We start from the raw sequence: 18,054 nt of genomic DNA on the forward strand, positions 1-18,054 counted from the left end.
ATATGTCTATCACAAAGAACTGGAAACCAAAAGACTGCATGCTGTGGAAACGTCTACGGCAAAGAAGAAATTCAAATGACAGCCCTCCACCAAGAAAATCATGATGAGTTTCTTTTGGGACATAAAGGGTTCTATTCTGGCACATTTTCAGGAACACAGACAATCGATAACCAGTGCAACGTTTTGTGCTATGCTTAAGAGAGAAACGTAAACCTGAATTTCACAGCAAAAGAAAAGAGAAATGCTGTCAAGTCTTGCCGCTCCATTATAGTGCACATCCCCATGCAGCGGCTGCAATTGTTTGAACGTCTTCCACATATCTGTAGCGGTCTGAAAAAGACCCAGCTAAGTTTCACACCGCCTGTTGATGGTGATTTATTTTGTTTTGGTGAGGAACATACCTAGATTTGGCCCGACTCACATACACTCCCTCACAGAGTCAAAGAAGCAAACAACAATAAAACAGAAACTGAAGAATGTATTAAACAACAGTAAATGAAATCTAACTACACAAACTAAAATGATCCCACCCCAGTTTACTTTCCAGTGAATACACAGTAAACATGAACTCAGAAACAAGAAACAACTAACAAAAACTCAACACGATGAAGTCCATATCGAAGCCCAAGGCAAACGGCAACCAATGTAGTGAAATGATGGAGATTGAATAATCCAGAGATCAGCTCGCTGTAAGTAAATGTAAAGAACAGTCCTACTTGTATATCCTGATGATGAAGAGTAATGGGATTGGGAGCGCTCCTTCTCCGAGGGTCAACGAATAATCCAGTCCTTACACATCAGGCAGACACCAGACAGTCCATACACACGCACAGGAGATAATCCAGGATAAGAATAATAATCCAAAGGCAAGGAATGGGAAGACAAAACAGACGGTTAACTCCAAACACAACACAGCCTCCCCTCTCTGTATAACCGGCGTCCTTTTAAAACTTGCACTGGCCTTCTTGTTCCCAGTAGCCTCTGCACCCTTGGCATGCATCCAATCAGAGCCACTGCAAGGACTAATGGGAAATTAAATTTTTACTCCATGGTAGCACTGCTACATCCCCCTTACAGCCCTGATCTAGCACCATGTGACTATTGCATCTTTGGTCCACTTAAAGAGGCTCTGATGGTTCGCCTCTACTGATGAGGTTAAGGAACTGGTGCACACCAGGATTTGGGAGCAACTAAAAAGATGCTTCTCCTAAGGAATGATGAAGTTTGTGGAACGATACAAGAAGGGTATTGATCTGTTGGGAGACTATGTGGGGAAGTGATCAGTTATGTTCATCTGTTCACATTTGCATGTATTACAGTGTAAGTTGTCTACTTTTTTGATTCTTTCTGATAGTTTCTTTTAGAGAAAATAAAAAAGAAAACAAAGCACACAACTGTCCAGTTCAGAGTAACTTAAGTTTTTGCGTATCTTTCAGAATCTCTGTCCCACTGAGTGCTTAGTGTGTGAGTTCTATCCACACAAGAAACTGATGGGTTTCTCTGGTATGTTTGAACATGAAAACCCAATTAAATTCTTGTAAGGCTCATCCTGGGAATTTTCTCTGGTTGCATGAATGAATTGAACAAGGTTGAAGCTATAAAAATGACAGGATAAAAAAGTTTCATATGTTATGATATCCCTTTTTGATTTTCATAAATTTGCAGAATATTGAGTCTTAATGTATGTTCATGTCTGTGTCTGTTGTGTTTTTTGATTCATTGAGGAGATGTTTTAATTATACCTGCTTCACTTGACTTATTTCTGTTCCTGTATGATTTAGGCTTTGATTTTTCTTCTTTGACAGTGGCATCCTGTTAGGCCAATCATTGCATCCATTTCCAGTGGTGTTGTATCTATTTGGGCCCAAAACCAGGTGGTGAGTATCTGGTCTGGTGTATACTCAGCCGAAACCTTTTTCACATTTTTTTTTGACAAATTGTACTATTCAGTGTTTTTAAAATTGAAAGCAAAATGTATGGGGAAAAAATAGAATACACTTTGCTATCCTAATGGAAGGAATATTTGCCCATTCCTCCTTACAGAATTGTTCACTCACTGACAAACTCTATGGTAAATGTTGTAATAATCTACGATAATACAGTATCTTAATTGATATTTTATCAATGTGTGAGCTGAAATTATTAAGTATGTCATTTTTTTTTTTTTGCAAAAAGAAATCAAAAACATGCCTTGAAAGCCCATGCATTCAGTGTCTCATGTAACATAACTGCATGTGTACAAAGCGAGCGCTTTGGCTTGCACAGGGATAAAACAGCCTCGCAATGTACGTCATTAGATTTAATTGCGTGGTGGTGGTTTGGCTCTGAAAAGACTGATGTTGCTCAAAAGAGGGCAATATATTTAGACGATTTATTCATCCATTCAGATGAATTACATAATTCTTTCGAATGAATTATTTTTATTACTTTAAGAAACATATGCCTATCAGACACGTTTTCTATCACAAGCCATCTTGGTTGGGGTCCTTGATTCCAAAGCACTTTTCTTTTTCTTTCATTATTTAAGACATTTGCACAGATCCCCCACCTTCTGACCCTTCTCCATCCCGTCCGACTCCTGCTGCCTGCCTCTCCAGCTCCTTCTGTCCCTCCCATGACAGATTCTTCTAAAAAACCTGAGTTACTAGAAAGCATTTGTCATAGCTGCTGCACATTTCTTTTTTCACCCCATGAAACATTAGTTTAGTTTAACTTTGACCAAATGTTGAGTGTTTCATTGGAGCACGATCTATGCCAGGAAGAACAAGAGTCCTGTTTGCTGAAAGGACGATACTCTTTATGGAGGGAAACACCGGGGTTGCATGGTTTCTCATGGATGCTGATCAGTGACCAGGTATGCAGAATGGTCAGAATATCCCTGCATCACAAATTACTAATGTTTAATTCTTTTTATAATTAAACTGCCCCTAAAACACACACACAAACACTGCTAATTAAGCTTGGGATTTCCTGTGTTAGTGTGAGAAAGGTCTAATAAATACCCAGGGCATTTACTTTTGTTTGCTTGCAAAGCTTGAGATTACAAGAGAATTCAGTCTCTGGAGAAAGTCAGCTTTAGTCCATGGGCTTCACATATTGATTAGGAAAAAAATGTTACTTGTAAGAATACTTTTTGAGCATAGCATACAATGGATACATGAGCCGATTTTTGTTAACTTCAGTTTATTGTTAAAATGCCCCCCTCGACACAAAACACCAGTTATTTGAGAAGGAGAAATATTCCGATCATTCAATATCCCTGATCACTAATCGGCATGCATAAGAAACCGCACAGCTCTAGTTTTCTCCACACAAAGATGGTCCATCCTTTACACCTTCCTGATCTGGACTGCTCTTAAATAAAAGTCTGCCAATAAGAAATAACAGAAATCACCATGCAGCTTTCTGTCAATGATAAACTATGTTTCATGGGGAGAAAGACAAAGAAAGAGGGGTGTGTGGATGCGATTCTCTATGTGATGTGTCTCTTAAAATCGGAAGAAAGAAAAAAATGAGACTGCAATCGAGATATTTGAAAGGTCTTCTGCTGAACTGGTACATTTAGATAGTACAGGTCATCTAATGATAATTTCTGTTATTTCTTATTGGAAGCTTTCTATTTAAGAGAAATCCAGATCAGGAATGGTAAGGAAAACTAGAGCTGCACAGTTGTTTCTGAATGCCGATCCATGTTTTAAAATACAAAATGACCACAATATTATTGCTTCACAAACAACTGAAGGATATCTTGCCCTTCCCAACTGTTGACTCATTGTCTGAGACCGACCATCCTCTTTGCTCTTTCTCTGTTGCCACACGGGAAGAGGTGGAGGATGTCATCAGGAAAATGAAACCGTCTACTAGTTCCCTGGACCCTTTCCCCTCACCCTTGCTGAGGGCCAACATTTCTGCCATCTCTCCACTTATCACCAGGATAATAAATCAGTCCCTCCTGGCTGGCCATATTCCTTCTGCACTAAAAACTGCTGTCATCAGACCTCTACTGAAAAAATCCACCTTGGATCCTGAAGTTCTCTCCAATTATAGGCCCATCTCCAATCTTCCATTTCTCTCCAAAGTCCTGGAAAAAATAGTTGCAGCACAACTTCACGATCATCTCAAACTGAACAATCTGTTTGAAAAGTTTCAGTCTGGTTTTCGCCCTGGCCATAGCACTGAAACAGCCCTGGTCAGGGTCACCAATGATCTTCTGATGACGGCAGATACTGGTTCACCTTCACTACTTATCCTCCTTGACCTGACAGCTGCTTTTGACACAATAGACCAGGGGTGTCAAACGTACGGCCCGCGGGCCAAAACCGGCCCACTAGGGGGTTCAATCCGGCCCACTGGATGAATTTTGAAAGTAAAAAAATTAATAAAAGACACTAACTCGAAATTCGTAATAAAATGCAATTCCTAAATCATCCGCTAGGGTGTTAGTCAGATGAGAGGGGCGCACTGTGTTAGTCAAAGGGGAGGGGTGCACTGTTTTAATTACAGTAAAAGAAGCAACAACTCTGTCACTCTGTAGGCTACATTATTTTCTACTCACCTTGACACCCTCATTAGCCAAAATGTCTTTGTCAAAAAGGAGAAAAGTGGATACCGAGTGTAGGGTTTTCCAAGAGAAATGGACCACTTCCTATTTATTCACAGAGATAAATGGGAAACCTGTGTGCTTGGTGTGTAATCAACAAGTGTCGGTGCTCAAGGAATATAATATTCGGCGCCACTATGAGACTCATCATGGTGGAAAATACGACATCTTGCAAGGACGACTGAGGAGAGAGAAGATAAATGAATTGCTGGTGGGTCTGAGAAAACAGCAGTCAATTTTCACTCGGAGCCGAGAGGTCAGTGAAGCAGCAGTAAAAGCCACCTATGTAATTGCTAACGAAATAGCATTAGCATCAAAGCCGTATTCCGACGGTGAGTTCGTTAAAAGATGCATGATGAAGGCTGCAGAACTCGTGTGTCCTGAGAAGCGACAAGCATTTGCCAACATTAGTCTGACGAGAAACACTATGGCAGAGAGGATATCGGAACTATCAGCTGATTTAGACAGGCAGTTGAAACACAAGGTCAAGTCATTTCTTGCATTTTCTGTTGCAATTGATGAGAGCACTGACATTACAGACGTTGCTCAACTGGCCATATTTATTCGTGGAGTTGATGACACATTGACCGTCACTGAGGAGTTCCTTGAGTTGGTGCCTATGAGTGACACCACAACAGCTGAGGACATTTTCGGCTCTGTGGTTGGCGCGCTGGACAGAGTCGGGGTGGACTGGTCCCGCGCCGTCAGCCTGGCTACAGATGGCGCACCATCAATGATCGGAAGAAAAGCAGGTGTTGTGACAAAATTCAGAGAGAAAGTACAAGCCGCTAATGGAGGAGATGGTTTCTGGACGTTTCACTGTATTTTGCACCAGGAGGCATTGTGTTGCAAGTCGTTAAAAATGGATCATGTCATGGAGGTGGTTGTCCGAACTGTTAATTTCATCCGAGCCAGAGGCCTGAATCATCGTCAGTTTGACTGCCTTCTCAGTGACAATCACGTTACTAATACCCTGCCATACTACACTGAAGTAAGGTGGTTAAGCAGAGGTGCTGTGCTGAGGCGTTTCTTTGATCTACGCGAGGAAATCGGACAGTTCATGGAGAAAAAAGGAAATCCAGTGATGGAATTACAATATCAGGAATGGCTGCAGGACCTTGCATTTCTGGTGGATATTACAGAGCACTTGAATATTCTGAACAAAATGTTGCAAGGCCGCAAAAAAGTTGTCACACAGTTTTATGACAGCATATGTGCATTCAAGTTGAAGCTGACTTTGTGGGAGACACAGCTGTCAAGTGGTGACCCTGCACATTTCCCTTGCCTAAGAGAGGTATGTGCAGCAGGCATTAATGCTGACATGAAACGGTATAAAGACAAGATTGCAGGATTGCTGTGTGAGTTTGAGAAACGGTTTCAGATCTTTGGTGAACTCGAGAAAGAATTTGCAGTTTTTCGCTCACCCTTCACAGTCAAAGCTTCTGATGTCCCTGTCGACATCCAACTAGAGATAATTGATTTGCAATGTGATGCAGATTTGAAGGGCAAGTTTGCCTCAGTGGGCTTGGACACATTTTATCAATATCTCTTGCCAGGGTACCCCAAATTAACAGCCCTGGCTGCAAAAATTTTGTGCATTTTTGGGACAACCTACCTTTGTGAACAAGTTTTCTCAGTAATGAACATCAATAAAACAAAATTGCGCTCAAGGCTCACAAACAAGCACTTAGATGACATTCTGAGGCTACTAGTCAGGACATGACACCTGATATTGATGCACTTGTGCAGACCAAAAGATGCCAAGTTTCAGGAGCAAAAACAAAGTAGTCTAGATGTGACTAACTCCTTTACAATATTGCTTCAGACACCGATTGCACTTAAAGAATTCAGTTCTGTGAAAATGAATTCTTGCTGTAGAAATAGTTAAAAAATGTTAAATTTAATGTAAGTTAACAGCTTCACTACAAAAGAGTTTGGTTTGGTGGAATCCTATTGTTCATGTAATGCCATAAATTTTAAGGTGCAGTACTATATTTTTCAGTTCCAAATACCTCTGACTTAAAGTTTTGTTTGTATTTGTGCAAACACTTGTTTTAAGAAATCTGAGGTTGTTTATATGTTTTGATATGTTGATATGTTTTGTAAAACATTTCGTTAAATATGAAGATTTTCTAATGTACTTGTACTTCTTTGCACGAAAACAAAGGGAAAAAACATGGACTTACTATTATTTATAGGTAATTATAATTGGTTTACATCATACCTGACTGGCAGAACTGAGCATGTCGCCCTTGGCAGCGCAAAGTCCCACACCCACAACGTCGCCTGTGGTGTTCCACAGGGCTCTGTGCTGGGCCCTATCCTTTTTACTATCTACATGCTCCCCCTTGGAACTGTCATTGGCAGACATGGTTTATCGTTCCATTGCTATGCCGATGACACTCAGCTTTACCTCAGGACTACTCCCACCTCCTCTACTGCTCCTCTGCCAACATCTACATTGTCTACCTGCCTGGAGGAGATAGAGGCTTGGATGAGGCTCAATTTTCTTCAGTTGAACAGATCCAAAACAGAAGCCATCTTAGTTGGTACATCACATCATCTTCGCTCTTCTACCATCACCAGTATTACTTTCTCTGGCCAAAATATTCCTCTTTCCACATCTGTTACTAATTTGGGTGTTAGAATGGACTCCCAACTTACTTTTGACACCCACATCAAATATCTCTGTAAGTCATCTTTTTACCATCTCAAGAACATCACCAAACTCCGCCCATTACTCACCCTGGCAGATGCAGAGAAGCTCGTCCATGCCTTTGTCTCTTCCAGGCTGGATTACTGTAATGCACTCCTCATTGGGATTCCTGTCAAGAGTATCCAGAGACTCCAGTATATTCAGAACAGCGCTGCCAGGATCCTGATGAGGGTGCGAAAGTATGATCACATCACCCCAATCCTGAAAACCCTTCACTGGCTCCCTGTTTCATTCAGAATAGAGTACAAGGTCTCCCTTCTTACCCATCAGTGCATTTATGGACATGCCCCTCTTTATCTACAGGAACTCCTTACCCCCCCATAACTCCTTACGTTCCCTCCGCTCTGTACTCACTAACACTCTTCAAGTCCCCAGAACTAAGCTCAGCAGCATGGGTGACAGGGCGTTTTCATCGGTGGCGCCGAGGCTGTGGAATGCCCTCCCTGATTACCTGAGAGCCCCACAGTCGACTGAGGCCTTTAAGCGAAACCTAAAAACTCATCTTTTTAGAAAGTCATTTTGTTAAAGTTTTTTTTTTTTATTTTATTATTCTATTTTTACTCTGTAGCACTTTGGGATTGCTAAAATATAAAGTGCAATATAAATAAAATTTATTATTATTATTATTATAAACTACCACACCCCAAAAACGCAAGCGCCATTAGATGCACATAGCAATAAGCACCTTGAGCATGGGAAAGGAACTACTGTATATACATAAAATGTATCATTATTACTATTTAAGTAAGCAGTGTGTTGTGTTAAAGTGAGAAAGGACAAGTAAATATCCAGAGCGGTTGCTGTTGTCCTTTACTTGCAAGTCATTATCCTTTGAGATATGTATGTTGGTTGAGATACATCCATTTGGATATATAGGTCAATTCAGATCGGACAGAACATGAAGTTAGTAATTTATTTAAAAATGTTATAGGTTTGTTTTCTTTTGTATCTTGAGCAATATTTGACAGATCTTGTTTGCAAATGCTATAGTTTTTTTTTTCCCCTGTGCAGTATTTGACAGAACTTTGGATTTTTACATTGTAGTACAATAATCCCTCACTTATCGCGGGAGATAGGTTCTAAGGACGACCGCGATAACTGAATTTCCGCGAAGTAGGGACACCGTATTTATTTAATTATTTAACGTGTATTTGGACGTTTTTAAACCCTCCCTGTATTGTTTACATCCCACCCTTTACTCTATTAATAACAGGGACAACTGCAAAGCAATATGAAATCAGTAGATAAGTTTACACTTACTGTATAGCGAAGTACACGTAGCAGCTTGTAGGCGGTCATGACGTCGTCGACCTTGTTGCAAAGATTCCTAAAGCAGATTCCATCCAGACTACTGCCTTATCACGTCCACTTGCAACTCGTTTTGCGCCCTGGTTAAAGGACACAGCGGCCGTAGATCTTGTATGCTTTTCCTCCTTTTTAAATAAAAAGAATCGTGGACTCATTGATGCTGTGATGGTGTCCTGCAGCAGTGTAGCTGTTCCCTTCCTTCAACATATCCAAAACTTTTAACTTTTCTGCAATCATTTGCATCTTCTGTTGGCGCTTGGACACGGCCCCTGAAGCAGTAGCACATTAATGCTGAATGAGTGAGATGAGACTTCCTGGTTAATGCAGCACTCCGTCGCTGAGCCAATCAGCAGCACCCAGGAACTTAACTGCGTGTTCTGATTGGGTAGCTTCTCAGCCATCCGCCAATAGCATCTCTTGTATGAAATCAACTGGGCATACCAACTTAGGAAGCAAGTACCAGATGTAAAAAGACCCATTGTCCGCAGAAACCCGCGAAGCAGCGAAAAATCCGCGTTATATATTTAGATATGCTTACATATAAAATCCGCGAAGTCGTGAATCCGCGAAAAGTGAACCGTGAAGTAGCGAGGGATTACTGTACAATATGTTAGACTTTTGTTCTTGCTTGTATGCTTCACAATTCTGCTTACAGCAGAACGATTTGTTTATCCAGGCTGTAATGTTCATGACCTGTACTTCATTTATGATTAGTATTTCATTCCTTTTGGATTCATATCTTGTTTACATTAGGATAAGTGACTGTTTAAAATGCTCTCATTAGAACAGTTTTGTTGGTCTTAGTGCAATTTTGTATTGTGTAAACCCTGTCGGTCAATTTGAAATGGTTTACTCATACTTGCACTGTTTGATCTCAGTAATACTTTGCCTAGTGATTTTAATGTTTTTTGTTATTTTACTTCGATTTTAAGTAAATAAGACATGTTTTTCTAAACTGTTGTTGCCATTAATCTCATTTGTAAGCTAAAATTAATATCTTATTAACAAGACCAAGCTAGATCAATAAGACTTTTAAAAATACATTTTAAAGAATGCAAAATATTGTCTAATTATTTTTATTGTCAAAGTCCCAGAAAATATTCCGATTTTTTTTAACATTTTATTGATTTTTTTAAAATCGAATGACATTCCATACAAGCAAGTCAAGTTTAATAAAACTAGGTTTGAAACAAATCAACCCCCACCCATGAGAAAGAGCTAGGCCAACAGAGTAAAACTTTAAACTAGTAAAAATAAATAAATAGATAAATTAATAAATTAATAAAAATTGAAAGAATGAAAAAGAGGGGAGAGAATCTGCTTCCTCAATTTAAATGCTTATTCTAAAATGTTATTGTTTAGATTCTGCCAGGTTTTAAAAAAATTTGTACAGATCCTCAAAGTGAGAATTTGATTTTTTTCCAATTTCAGATATAACATCAGTTACCCACTGACTTAAAATAGTGGAGTTAGACTTATCTTGCTCAACTGGAAGAATCCTATGTGCCAATAGTGTAGTAAAGGCAATTACAATTTGTTTGTCCTTCTCCACTTTAAGCCCTTCTAGAAGTACACCAAACATAGGTGTTAGTGGATTAGGAGGGATTGTGACACCAAGGTTGTCTGAAAGGCATTTAAAGATTTTGGCCCAAAATAATGTTGAGTACAGGCCCAAAACATATAGCCCAATGAGGTCGGAACTTGATTGCAACATTTGCAGGTTGGATCTTGCTCTGGAAACATTTTGGACAATTTTAAATGACACAGATGTGCTAGATATATAATTTTTAAGTTGAATAATTGTATGCTTTGTGCATATGGAGGTCAAGTGAATTCTATGCATTGCTGCCTTCCACTCCTTTTCTAAGATAATGAGTGAGATATCATTTTTTGCCAATATCGCACACCCTTACTGTTGCACTCCCTACTTTAAGAAGTTGCAATGGATATAAGGATGGGAGTCTGCTAACTGCACTCAAGAACATTAACATTTTTGTATTTCAGCCAATGCACAAATTTGGAAAGAGAGTGATGATTTTCTATACTCATTCACGTTCCAGATTAAAATCAATGTTGTGGGCCTAAATCTTTTAAGGGCAGTTTAATATTACCTTGTCCCATGTCTGAGAGAAAAGCAAAAGCTGGGGCAAAAAAAACACATAGTCATTTGATGTCATTATGAGTTTTAAATCAAAACAAAGCAGAAAACATTCAGCGCCTCTGTAGACTACCAATGCCTGATTCTTCTGGCTCAGTTAAAAAGCTTAACTTTAGTGGGGGGAATGGGAAGTTGAGTAATTGAAAGCCAACCTGAAAGGACAAGTCAGTGTACACATAATTTGTATTTCACAGGAAAACTGGAGTGCGTTTGCACCAGACTTTAAGGAGCTGGATGAGAATGTGGAGTATGAAGAGCGTGAATCTGAATTTGATATTGAAGATGAGGATAAGAGTGAGCCTGAACAAACTGGTAAATGAATGTTACTTTACTGTAGAGACCTTTACTGGAAATTCATTTGTAAAAAAAGTACATACTAAAACAGCATGATTTTTAAATATCACCAGGTGCAGATGCTGCAGAAGATGAGGAGGTGGATGTGACTTCAGTAGACCCTATTGTTGCCTTTTGCAGTAGGTATGGCAATTACTGGGATTGCATTTGCAGTCAATTAGATATCACATTGCAAGTATACTTTGCTTGCATGTCACGTTTATTCTATTTCTTTGTCTTTTGAAAACTACAATATAATTTAAAGTTTATAGGTTTATAAAGTGATTAATGTCACATATACACAGAATACAGTGAAATTCTTACTTGCATGTTCTAATCAACATTAATCCATCACCAATAAACTGTCTGACCTTGAAACTTCTGCCTTGCTTACTTGAACATATTTTTCATTATCTAGCTGTAATAAATTGAATATCAGATATAGTAATGTTTAATCAGGTTAAATAAATTGATGCCTATATTATTAACTAGCTGTGTTATCCAGCTTCACCTGGGAAATTTTCTAGAACAATGGGCCTCATTTACAGTGCCATCAGTCAATCAGATGTATGAAAATTACTATAATTAACTGAGTACTTTTCTGTATTTTATTAATTAGTTCAATGGAGCTTATATAATTGCCCTCGAGTAAAATATCTGTGACGCAGATTAATTCTTGCTTTACCTTTTGATTGACCTTGGCTTTTGTTGATGGTTATTGGAAAACAAATTTCACAGGAAAGTGTATTCTTTTTACTTCATGCACGCAATAAGTTGAATAATGGGGATTTTGATTATAAAGGTATTTTCACCCTGTACCACATCCTATTAAAATGGTATCTTCAATCAGTTTGAATGTAACACTTTGATCTCTAATCTTAATACTATTACAAAGTTTTGGAGGGTTTAGATCAAAAGCAATACACAAATTGAAATTGGCCCAGTGTAGCGGTTCTCAAACTGTAGGGGGCACCCTCCTAGGCAGGTGCGAAGTAACAAAAAAGGGGGCGCGAATGTTGCCATATGTGGCATAATTTCGCTATTAGTAGGAAAATTTTAAACTTGTAGCGGTGTATCAGCAGAAAAAATATAGGAATAAATTTTATTAGGGTTTCAAAAAAAAGTTAGGGGGGGCGCGATTAAAACTGTTATGAAAACTCTGGTCGCAAATACTTAAAGGCTGAGAAACGCTGGCCTAGTGTATGGGAATGACAGTTTATGCAAGAGCCAATTGTTAGTTATTTAGGTTATATTAAATTATTAGATTATTTTCTGAATTATGCTGAAATGTTTGCCTATATGTTAATGCATAGTCTATGGAAAATTCTCTTATAACCCCCACAAGCTAAATCAAAATGCAATATTCTAATTATTTCTTGACCCTCTGACTACAGATTAGTCCCAGTTTATGATCTGCCTTGCAGTTGGTAAGGCATGGAGGGCAAACCGTTTCAAAACTGTGACAGTGCCATACATAGAGAATGTATTGAATGAATTAGGTAAAGCATATGTAAGTTTGCTATAGGCTCAGTTCAACAAGAAAAAGCTAAATTTGTAGAAGCAAAATTTTTTTCCCTTTTTGCGTTTTATACTGAGTGTGTAACAACTTTTTTCTGAATTTTCATGATTTGTTCCTTTTTAAATTTTCACTAAATGTTTAAAACAGTTTATTGGACTGAGAAATTTCTTTTGTTGCAAGTTTGACACATACAGGATCCTACCTTGCCAACTCATATATATATATATATATATATATATATATATATATATATATATATATATATATATATATATATATATATATATATATATATATATATATATATATATACACACACATACACACATATGTGTGTGTGTGTGTATATTATATAATGTGTATATGTGTGTATATGTAATATAATTTTATCACTATAGCTTTCCCATAAAAAAAAATGTTGTGTGGAAGAGATTGCAGCAGAATTCCGTATTGCGGAACATAACCAATAGTACTACTGGATAAAAGTGATTTCAAGTTGATTCATTCAAAGCTAAAATCTGCTAAAAATCTGGACTGTGCATTTGCATCAAAACCTAAAATTAGTTCTTCTGCCTCATTATACTGTACACTGGGTTTCAATAAATGTCTACCAACAAAAAACAAAAGTTATAAATTACTTTTACTAACTCAGAAGCACTGACCTGCTTTCTTTCTATCACATTCTGAAAAACAGCATCTCCATCACTTAATAATTCAATCTGTTCTGTCATAGCTTGGCTGCATCAAGTCCTGTTTTTTTTTTTTTTTTTGGATTGGTATTGCAAACTTAAGAACGATATGTAGGTGTGTTGGCTTTTTCAAAAATGCTGCATACATTGATTTAAGAAAAGTAGTGTGATCAATTCATTGCAGATTTAAGGCCAAGTGTGGTGTAAGTGAAGTGCATGCTTTGCCAAGTGCGTCATGCTGCCACCATCCTGCTGCCTGAATCTTGTGTCATAGATTTACAACATTACAATATGTAATGATAAGCAATACAGCTGAGTTTCCTTTTGAATGATTTTGGGGGGTGGGGATGTAGAAAAAAGGAAGATTGAGGTTTAAACTGCAGTAAAGTTTAAACTGATGCAAGGGAATCACTTCCTGCTGTATTTCTCTATCCCTCCCTGCTGTTCTCCGTATACTCTCCTATTGCTCCGTGTATTGCTTCTTTGGGAGACTTCCTTTGCATACTCCAAGAAGCCACATGTCTTTGCACCCTTACAGTGCTAGGCCAAGAAAAGGACAGGGTGTGTTGTTGCGGATTGACTTTTCTTTTTTCAATAAGGACACCAAATTTCAATCAAATCGATCAAAGCATTTTTGAGAATTTGGGTATCGAGTTTTTCTATTGTGGGGAGGGTGAGGTTACCCCTAAATATTAATATATTGAAATATTTTTTCTTAGTGGATATCTACTGACCTAGATGTTCAAACCTGCCAAATTTCATCTTTTTGTGTGAACAGAAAACAGTGTTTTTGCTGATGAGGGAGTGAGTGAACCAACTTTTGTACTTTTATTTATTTATTTATTTATATATATATATATATATATATATATATATATATATATATATATATATAAAATGTAGATTTACAGGTAAGTGTTCAATATTTATTTATAACATAGGATTTTTAGGTATATCATATTTATATTTCAATATAACTTCTTCCGGAGTATGTCAAACCTGTTTTAGGAACAGTTTTACCTTGTTGTCTTATCCATACATTAATAGTCAGTCTCTAAAGAAGACCCTTTACCAGAGTGTTTTGTTTTTTTAATACAGTGATGAAGAACTAGAAGACTACAAAGCCTTGCTGTATTTGCCAATTGCTCCAGAAGTTGAAGATCCAGAGGAAAATCCATTTGGGCCTCCCCCAGATACTACTGGTCAGAATGTACCACCTGATGATTCTCCGGTTGGTACAGGAGGTGAAAAGAAGCAGAGGCAACCATCCTCTGAGGGAGTGCCCCCCAAAAAGAAAGCACGCACAACCACCATTGAACTGCAGGGGGTGCCCAGCGATGGTAAGCTGTAGCAACAGTCAGAAAAATGACTTGTCGCTTTCTATTGGAATTTTTAGATTATTAATGTGCTTACATGTTGGCTTCACAGAGGTACATCCTTTGCTGGGAGTGAAGGGAGATAGCAAGTCCAAGAAGAAGCAAGCTGGACGACCAAAGGGATCAAAAGGTAAAGAGAAAGATTCTCCCTTTAAAGCCAAAATCTACAAAGGTGACAGAGGGTTGCCTTTGGAAGGAACGGGCACAGCAGGCGGCGGAGCAGGAGGTGGAGGAGGTGGTGGTGGTGGAGGAGGAGGTGCGAAGAGCAAAGTGCAGGCAGATTTGGTTCCTCTTGAAACAGGTAAGGACCACTGAAAAAGCTTCCTAGCTGCTGGCTTGCCTTTTACCTGAGCTTTAGACAGCACCCTGTCCCTTATCTTTCCAGCCCCCACCTTGCCCATTGTCTCATCCTGTATGTTGAGAATGTAGTGCGTTGGAGATGAAAGGAGAACTTATAGAATACAAACTGCTTACAACTTTGCCATTGCTATTTGCCATAAAACTATTGGACGTGAAGTCAAACACTCATAATCTTCCAAGTTTAATGCTATTAAGAATCTGAATATTGCGTTTTAAAGCCAGTCAGAAGTAAAATAAGGCCTTGCGTCATTAGGTTGAAATCATGCTTATAAATTTTATTAGGAACCTCAAAGATTTTTCTGAGACACCTTTTAATAACCCTATGGAGAACACAGCATATCATCTGTTTTGTGGTTACGTTGATTCAGGTTTGAAACATTATAAAGATGGAATATGTCACATCAGAAAGCACCCGGAAAACAGCATTCCTGATCTCCATTGTTTGATTCACAACAACTTTCATGAAAAAGGACCAGTTTTAATTTGACAATAAAGTATGGTCTTTGACTTTTCCTGCTTCTAATCGTTTGAGTCATAGGTGAATACAAATTTCCAAATAAGTCCATCTAAACAAGTGTTTCAGATAGTACTTTCCTTTAAATGAAACTTTTTTTATTTCTGTCTTCATTATATCAGCCACTTCTCAGGATATTTGAAGCAAATGTGCAGCCTGACATAGAAATAAACAAACATCCTGAGTATTTTATTGTTAAAGAATGTTTTTATGTTTAAGGAGCATATCATTTTCACGTGATTTCAGTACCATAGTGCACACCCTCACATATCTAGTATCCTAGTTTCAAATCCCACACCTTGTTGCTGTTGGTGTGGAGTTTGCTAGTTTTCCACATCTTCTCAAATGCACCTGTGTAGCAGTGTCTGCCTGTAATTGTATACTGTTTTGCTTTAAAGCATCCCATTTCTATAACATATATATATTTTTTCATTCTTATTGCCTCTTTTTATTTTCCCCTTGTCTAACAACAAAGGTTTCATGCTCGCCTGGCACATTTCCAAAAATCTCCTGCCATCCAAAACTGCCACCTATTTTGACTTGCTATGCAGCACTAGTCATGACTCACAAGAATAGAAGGTTTAAAATAATTCAACTATATATGTATATATAGGGGGGTTCGGCCCCTGCTTGCTTCGCTTGCCAACCCCCCGGTCTGTGCTACGCGCCAGCCTCTTCAGATCTCTGCCGTTCGCGTATGTGAATTTCACTTTCACGAAACAAAAAATCTTTTAATTCTCGCGGATACGCTTCTTTGTTGGGAAGAAACACTACTATTCCCTGATGGCAACACGAATTAGACGATTTAAGTGTCTCCAACTTAAAGTTTAAATCCTCTCTTTTTGCTGTTCCGTTATTTCACCAAGTAGTAAGATCCATTTGTTTGTGCTAATGTGTGTGTGTGTGTGTGTGTGTGTGTATGTATGTGTATATATATATATATATATATATATATATATATATATATATATATATATATATAATATAATATAAAATGTACTTCTTTGGAATAGACTGCTGTAAATGTGATCCCCTTCAAAAATGAGTTCATCAGTTGAAGTTGACACAGAAGTTTCATTGCACACTTTTCTCTAATTCCAAAGACCAAAAGATGTCATCCGGGATATATGTTTTCTGTTATCCTTGAAGATCTACACACTCCTCTTCCTGCCCACCATTCTTTCCCTTTTCCATTATCCTTGTGCTTCTCCAAGTTCTCACATGTTGAAGGGCTCCCTCTTGTACTGTATAGCTGTTGCCACTCGCCTCTTGTAATTGATGGCCTCCCAAAAAAGGATGACCTCCTGATCTCCGTTTCACTTCCTGTGCCTGGTCCTGTCTGCTTCCTGCTTGCTCCTCGCCCTTCCTCCTGCAGTGCTGCCCTGCTGTTTTGCACGAATTGAGGTTTGGTGTCTTGTCTTATTTTTTATTATTGTGTGTGAATTTTATTTCTAAACATTATTTTTTTAGTTGCTGTATTCTAAACTTTACAGGGATTGTTTGGATCATCAACTGTATTCTGTTATTTGACTGCAAGACTATGAATGGTGATATGTTGTTGTGTGAAAAAAAAAAAAAATATATATATATATATAGTAATAACAAATATATCTTTATATTAAAAGTGCAGTGTAACAGTTCACAACTCTCACAGTTCAATACAGATGGTCATTTGAGGTTCACAATACAAGTACAATTTGTCTTCAATGCATCATTACCCACCATTGTTACAATTAATTACTAAATCATTGTGTTTCCCAAAAGGAGATTAAACCTCTTCTGACCAATAATAGTCTGTCTTACGTTGCCACTCTTTTACCACTGGTTAGTGCAAAAACCCATTAACTTAGCCACAGTCCTGGCTAAACCTGCTTATTCATTATAGAGTTCCCAGAATAATAGAGAAATAATTTACCTTTTACTAGCCATTATCCTGTAATACTGTTGAATTCCAGTTTTAATATGGCTTCATTATAGGTATTTCAATTATTGATATTGATAGGCTTAAGTGCATGTACAAGTTTACAAATCAATCAGTCTGTCTACTGTGACCACGAGGGGGCATGAGTGAGCCCTAAACCCAAGACATAGTGACACACTACAAGTTTTTAGAATAAAATAAAAGGTATTTATTCACACCAAGCACTTTTACAATGTTTATCTCTCCAATTGCAGCCACAATTACAAAGTGAACAAACAATTCAGTGTTATAACTTTTATTGTCTAGCCTTGGATATGGCAAAAAAAGAAGCTTGAATATATACAACAGAAAAATTATGAAAACCATTAACAAATAATAATAATAATTCATCCATCCATTTCCTAAACCTGCTTAATTCTGAGCAGCATTACAGGAAAGCTGGAGACTGTCCTAGGAAGCACAGAGCACAAGGCAGGTGAACTTAAATACTCAAAATTCCCATTATTACTACTGATAACCTGTTTCGAATCAAAAGAGTACAGTTTCCTATAAAACTGTGT

General features: G+C 38.0%; 1 protein-coding gene across 2 annotated transcripts in view; it reads left to right on the plus strand.

The window, feature by feature from the left end:
• rbbp5 (retinoblastoma binding protein 5) overlaps positions 1–18,054 on the plus strand; it is a 37,674-nt gene that overhangs the window by 15,650 nt on the left and 3,970 nt on the right. Inside the window, exons 9-13 of one of the 2 annotated variants that reach the window (XM_028797066.2) lie at positions 1,806–1,877; positions 10,977–11,094; positions 11,190–11,259; positions 14,422–14,663; positions 14,752–15,000. In XM_028797066.2, the coding sequence (XP_028652899.1) occupies positions 1,806–1,877; positions 10,977–11,094; positions 11,190–11,259; positions 14,422–14,663; positions 14,752–15,000 (751 nt within the window). The remainder of the gene's footprint in view (positions 1–1,805; positions 1,878–10,976; positions 11,095–11,189; positions 11,260–14,421; positions 14,664–14,751; positions 15,001–18,054) is intronic. The other variant, XM_028797067.2, reaches the window with a different exon arrangement.

Source organism: Erpetoichthys calabaricus, chromosome 3, assembly GCF_900747795.2.
Source record: "Erpetoichthys calabaricus chromosome 3, fErpCal1.3, whole genome shotgun sequence".
Taxonomy (NCBI): domain Eukaryota; kingdom Metazoa; phylum Chordata; class Cladistia; order Polypteriformes; family Polypteridae; genus Erpetoichthys; species Erpetoichthys calabaricus.